Source organism: Hypomesus nipponensis, chromosome 18 (assembly GCF_054491055.1).
Source record: "Hypomesus nipponensis isolate SF chromosome 18, ASM5449105v1, whole genome shotgun sequence".
Taxonomy (NCBI): domain Eukaryota; kingdom Metazoa; phylum Chordata; class Actinopteri; order Osmeriformes; family Osmeridae; genus Hypomesus; species Hypomesus nipponensis.
In genome coordinates, this window is record NC_140378.1 from 15,902,501 (window position 1) to 15,909,211 (window position 6,711).

At 52.2% G+C, this 6,711-nt stretch overlaps 1 protein-coding gene across 3 annotated transcripts in view; it reads left to right on the top strand.

The window, feature by feature from the left end:
- Nucleotides 1–6,430, top strand: part of kcnd1 (potassium voltage-gated channel, Shal-related subfamily, member 1) — a 37,854-nt gene extending 31,424 nt beyond the window's left edge. For all 3 annotated transcript variants that reach the window (XM_084681199.1, XM_084681201.1, XM_084681200.1), the window contains 5 exons: nt 2,773–2,935; nt 3,140–3,223; nt 5,347–5,445; nt 5,694–5,935; nt 6,226–6,430. In XM_084681199.1, the coding sequence (XP_084537325.1) occupies nt 2,773–2,935; nt 3,140–3,223; nt 5,347–5,445; nt 5,694–5,935; nt 6,226–6,430 (793 nt within the window). The remainder of the gene's footprint in view (nt 1–2,772; nt 2,936–3,139; nt 3,224–5,346; nt 5,446–5,693; nt 5,936–6,225) is intronic.
- The last annotated feature ends 281 nt before the right edge of the window (nt 6,431–6,711 follow it).

The window sequence follows — 6,711 nt, forward strand, 5'->3', positions numbered from 1 at the left end:
TGTCTCTCTCTCGCTGACTCTTGATCTCACTCTGCTTGTGTCCCTTATCTCTGCTCCCCTGTGTGAGTCGCCCCAGCACCCTCCAGCGCTCCTGTGGTAGAAGGTCGAGTAGGTCTGGATAGATCCCAGCCTCTGAATCCTGATTGTCTGCTTCCTCTGGGGTGTGGTGGAGGGGCGCCACGAGATCAAGGCCAAATCACACACTGTAGGGACTTACTGCAGGACTGTCTCTGGGAGGCTAAGAAGGCTAACCGCATTAGGCTCCGTCGATAAATCACTGCCCTGAGAGAGAAAGAGAGAGCGACTCGCGGGAGAGAGACTGGATGGGAATGAGCAGGCAACCTGGTAGAGAGCGATAGAGAGATAAGGAGAGATGGAAGAGAGCGTGAAAGAGAGAGAGAGAAGCGGAAATGTGTGCCCCTTTAATGGGCATTACTGTAACACACTGCCACTTTAGCCCTTCAGACCAAGGGATTCCCTCCTCTCTCTCTGTCTCTCTCTCTCTGTCTCTCTCTGTCTCTCTCTTCCCCCCTCGCTTCATTTCTCTTCTCTCTATCCATGGGGCTGGGTCTTCAGGGTTGGGGCTGGGTCTTCAGAGTTGGGGCTCGGCCCGGGGCCGTACAGCACCGGGTGATGTTGTGTTGACGCTCCGACGGACAATGTGTCAGGGCTAGAAGAGCCCGTGCTTCAGTAGGAGGACCAACGTGTCAGCACGCCTTCAGAACAGCTGCGCAGGCCGCATTCGCATCCTCCAGCCCCCGGAAATAGAGTGTGTGATGGGCGGTAGAAGTCTGCAGGGAGACCGGACTCCTTCAAACTGTCAACTACATCCATACCTCAGTCACTAGGGATGACGTGGCTCTGCTGTGTCAACTACATCCATACCTCAGTCACTAGGGATGACGTGGCTCTGCTGAAAGGCCCATCCGGTCACGGCTGAAGTCGTGTGAAGATATGAGCCGTGAAGCAGTTGTGAAACATTTACGGATTGTCATTTGTTCCCCATCTCTCCCCTCTTCTCCTGTCCTGTCCTCCACTCCCCTCTTCTACTCGCTTCCCCACTTTCTTCTCCTCTCCTCAAAGTACTTCACTGCTTTTGCTATGCATGTCACAGAGAGACGACATTATGATAAGGACTGTCATTCTCCAGATCATTAACATGTTTTGCCTCTTATCTGCAAACCAAGGCCATTTATATACACCCACTCCTGGACGCCTACCAATCAGGAGCCAGGAGCGTCAGGACTAATGATGATCGGTTAAGAGAGACCATTAGGTGTTGCAAGGCGAAGGACAGTGATCAACATTCTCTTTCATTCACACACACTGTACACACACACACACACTACTCTCTTGTGGCAGATGTGAATGATTCAGTGTGTGTGTGGAGGCTAAAGCTTATTCCGACTGCAGATCCCTTAATGGCTCCCCTCTCCTCCCCTCCCCTCCCCTCCCCTCCCCTCCCCTCCCCTCCCCTCCCCTCCCCTCCCCTCCCCTCCCCTCCCCTCCCCTCCCCTCCCCTCCCCTCCCCTCCCCTCCCCTCCCCTCCCCTCCCCTCCCCTCCCCTCTCCTCCCCTCTCCTCCCCTCTCCTCCCCTCTCTTCTTCTCCCCTCTCCTCCCCTCCCCTCCCCTCCCCTCCCCTCCCCTCCCCTCCCCTCCCCTCCCCTCCCTCCCCTCCCCTCCCCTCTCCTCCCCTCTCTTCTTCTCCCCTCTCTCCTCCCCTCTCTCCTCCCCTCCCCTCTCCTCCCCTCTCTTCTCCTCTCCTCTCCTCTCCTCTCCTCCCCTCGTCCCTACTACAGTTCGGATGATGAATGTGGGAACTCCAGGCTCCCCTGCTCTTGCTCAGCCTCATCCCTCCTCCTTTATTGCTTCTTATCCATCCCTCCATCATTCCATCCCTCGCTTTGCTCCTGGGGTGATTTATAGGCCGGGCTTGAGCCAGTGAGAAGCAGTGGCATATGAAGCCATTTGAAACAACCTTTGTGTTTTCTGCGTGTGTGTGTGGCAGTTAAAGTGAAATACATGGATAATCATTTCCTGGTATTTTCCTGTGTGAACCCAGTGTGGGCTTGGCGTGGAAACGGATGACTGGTCTCCCCAGCGCACGCTGTTGATGCGTCATGAATCACACATTTACATCCCCATGACAGAGATTGCGGAGGACCTCTTCATCTTCTTCTTCATGTTTTAGTGATCAGCAATCATAACGTCCATAAACAAACCATGGTGGGGGTTTAATACAGTAGATCAACAGGAGTATGATGGGGAGGAGGAGGATGGGGGGTTGAATGATGTTCATAAATATGGTGATGATGATGTGGATGGTTCAGCATGGTGATGATGATGTGGATGGTTCAGCGTGGTGATGATGATGTGGATGGTTCAGCGTGGTGATGATGTGGATGGTTCAGCGTGGTGATGATGTGGATGGTTCAGCGTGGTGATGATGATGTGGATGGTTCAGCGTGGTGATGATGATGTGGATGGTTCAGCGTGGTGATGATGATGTGGATGGTTCAGCGTGGTGATGATGATGTGGATGGTTCAGCGTGGTGATGATGATGTGGATGGTTCAGCGTGGTGATGATGATGTGGATGGTTAGGCGTGGTGATGATGATGTGGATGGTTCAGCGTGGTGATGATGATGGTTCAGCGTGGTGATGATGATGTGGATGGTTCAGCGTGGTGATGATGATGTGGATGGTTCAGTGTGGTGATGATGATGTGGATGGTTCAGCGTGGTGATGATGAGGATGTCGACCTGTGTACAGGTATGGGGACATGGTTCCTAGCACCATTGCAGGGAAGATCTTCGGTTCCATCTGTTCTCTGAGTGGGGTTCTAGTGATCGCTCTCCCAGTACCTGTCATCGTGTCCAACTTCAGCCGCATCTACCACCAGAATCAACGAGCCGACAAGATGAGAGCCCAACAGGTACACACACACGCGCGCGTGTCCGATCCAGATAATGTCGGCATTATTTAAACAATATCCAGCTTTGCATCATTTTGACAGTAATGCTTATTGCCTTCTCTCTTCCTCTTCTCTCCACTCCTCCTGGCCCCTCCTCTCCTTCACTCCTCTCCTCCCTATCTTCTCCTCTACTCTTCTTCTCTGTCCTCCTCTCCTCATCCACAGAAAGTACGCCAGGCTAGGATTCGTATGGCAAAGAAGGGAACAACCAATGCCTTCCTACAGTACAAAGAGGATGGAGGGTTAGAGGTAAGACACGCATCAACTTGAGCGCATGTGATGCCAGTGGACTGAATCAATAAACCGGTATCACTGTAATATAATTGGGAGGAACTGCTCTGACACAGTTTTGTTTAATTGGTTTGATTTTATTTAACCGTCATTCAACAATGAATACATAAAGCCTTGTCTGAACAATTCCCTAGATAAAGCAAAGCTGTCTGCAGGACAAAAGAGATTTGCTGATACAAGAACTGATGTAATCTATGTCCGATACAGCCCTGAGAGACAGGGACAGATAGACAGGAGAGGAGGGGAGGATGATAAGATCCAGAGTTGTTAGTTCCTGATAACAACTACATCACACTCTCTTCCCAGAGACACAGTTTGGTTGCCATGGTATCACTAATTACAGCTTCAGATAAAAACGTGTTCTTGGCCAGTAATGACTGTGTTTAAATCAGAGATGGACAGATAGCTTCTCTCTCTTTTTCTCTTACTCTCCCCTTCTGTCCTCTCTCTCTCTTTTACATTTTGTCCACTCTCTCTCCCCTTCTGTCCTCTCTCTCTCTCTCCCATTCTGTCTGCTCTCTCTCTCTCTCTCTCTCTCTCTCTCTCTCTCTCTCTCTCTCTCCCATTCTGTCTGCTCTCTCTCTCTCTCTCTCTCTCTCTCTCTCTCCTCCCCCTCACTGTGGTTCACACTGTAAACACTGGTCCGGCTCTCATCTCAACCAAGTGTTTAGCAGCTCTAGTCCAGAAACAGCCTAAATAGGGACAGTGAAGAGACAGGTAGACAGCAGACAAAACCAACACATGCAAAGCCATCGTCTTTTCTCATGGCTATATAGGTATACACATACACACACACTCACTCACGCTCAACCAACTCACCGTGGCGTCAGAGCCACAGGTCTCAAAGGATTGGAGAATAAATAAATAATAAATGAATGTCATGTTGATGATCAATTATGGCTAATCTTCAAAGACCTCTTGACGAAGAGGATCCTGCTGATAACCAGATATGGTTAAAGACACACACACACACATACACACACACACACACATACACACACACACACAACTGGGTGTTTATCCCTCTCCTCAATGGAGCCTCTGGTGTTCCACCCAATGGTGTAAGATTGAGAGTTCTGAAGAGTTGAAAGTTGGTCTCATTTAACGAGAGGAGAGACATAAGGAAGGAGAAGGGATAGAAGAGGAAAGGGGATTGAAGTCTGTGGAGGCAGAGGAGGAAAGGGAGAAAAAGAGAGAAAGGACGAAGACGGTGCAGGTGGAAAGAGATTGAATCTTCCTTTCCTCTAATGCGTCAGGTCAGGTTCAGACTGGGTAATCTTTATTCTGTTTCTCCACCCTACGCTCCTGAAAGACACTCTAATCCAATATTTACTATCCCACAGTCAGACCAGGCTATTTTTCCAGCCTGGATCTATAAGGCCATTACTAACAGGCCTGCACAGCTATTTATATCACCACACCCCCCCTCCTTTGCCTCTGTCCCTCCTCCCTTGTCTCCATCCACCTGTGTGTGCCCCCCCCCCCACACACACACAACACCCTCCCTCAGAAGCTTTCCATTTGCTCCCTGTAACCATCCATCCATCCGCCCTCCCTCTCCACCTCTGTGTCCTCCTCCCTCCTTCCCTCCCCCCTCCTCTCTCCTTCCTTCCATTCTGCTCCTGGGCCAGTGAGTGTGGGGTAGGGGGCGGGTGGGCGGGATGCAGAGAGGGTGTAACTCCTGTCCCCTGGGTGTCTGTCTGCATGCTGGCCTCTCCCTCCGTCTTACTCCAACACTCCTTCTCTTCTTTTGTCGCCTCCAGCACCCCACCCCTCCGCCTATCCTCAACCCCCCCCCCCCCCCCCCTCTCTCCGTTCCTGCTCCTCCCAACCCTGCAGAGCTATTCACTGCTTGCTTCGTTACAGTACAGACACAAATCTCCAGAATGACACTGTGTGGGTTTTTAATGTCCACTTCTAAACAGACAGCTACCACCAGCAGGAATGGGATACTTTAACGTTATCTGATTTCGTAGAAAACCTCACAGCATTAATCGATTCGGACTCTTGACTGTGTGTGTGCTTGTTTGTGTGTCTGTCTGCGTGTGTGTCCTTGTGTGTGTGTGTGTGTTTTCTCTCAGGACCGGCATAACGATGACAGTGCAGCTCTGTGTCTGAAGAACAGGTCCGCCTTCGAACACCAACACCATCATCTGCTCCACTGCCTGGAGAAGACCACAGTGAGTAGCACTTCTCTCCAGAACCTTCTGGCTCCACCTGACCACAGTTCCCTCTGACGCCTAAAGAGACGCTCCCGCGGCCGATCCATAACCTGTCCCGGAACACTTCGCCAGTTCTTCTTTTGACAGGCGCCGTCTTTCCCGCCTCAGTGGAATAACCCGCTTCCCTCTCATCTTCTCTCTCCCCCACTGCCCTCCGCTCTCTGTCCTCCCCCACCCCCACCCCTCTCTCCACGCCCCACCCCCAGAGTCACGAGTTTACGGATGAGATGACCTACAGCGAGGTGTGCATGACCGAGTCCGTGGGCTTCCGGACCAGCCGCAGCACTTCCATCTCCAGCCAGCAGGGGGTGCAGCAGTCCACCTGCTGCCCGCGCCGGGCCAAGAGGAGGGCCATTCGTCTGGCCAACTCTACCGTGTCTGTCAGCAGGGGCAGCGTCCAGGAGCTGGACACGCTCCACATCCAGAAGACCACCACCATCCCTCAGAGGTGGGGCACAGTCCAGTTTGAACTGGTTCCTGATCAGTGTCGCACATTCCCCGCAGAATTACAAATATGAAACCAAGTCTTAGCAGTAGCTGTGTAATAGCTGAAGGTTATTGTTCATGAAAACAATGGCTCGCGGTGAAGTGATTTGTTTTCTACTGTGTTGTATTCTTCCACATAGTCATGTTAGACAGGTGAATTTATCATGCTGCTGAGGGAACGAGAATAGTCCGTTCCAAACCACTAACAATCTTTCTGTATGTGTCTGTGTGTGTGTGTGTGTGTGTGTATAGTCGCTCCAGCCTGAATGCCAGGACCCATGACCTGAAGCTGAACTGTGACGACCGTGACTTCACCGCCGCCATCATCAGCATCCCCACCCCCCCGGCCAACACCCCCGACGAGAGCCTGCCCCCCTCCCCAGTCATCCCAGGGATCCTGCGGAACTCCCGCGCCACCGCCTTCACCCATGACACTGTCAAGATCTCCTCCTTATAACCCCGCCCCTCCGCCCCCCCCCCTCTCCCCACCTGCCCCAACCCCCCCCCCCCCTCCCCTCCAGCACAGGACCCCAGATCCATGCACAAAAGGAGAGGGAGGGGTGTGTCTGAGCGACTGACTGAAGAACAGGATGGGGAGGGGTGGAAAGAGAAAGAGGAGGAGGAGATTAAGCCAACAACGATAAACTTACTTCCACATTCTGCAAACGCTTCACTCCAATACCAACACTAAGTGCCCTGGGTGGGCAGGATAGGAGGCATCGAGCAACAAGAAACAAA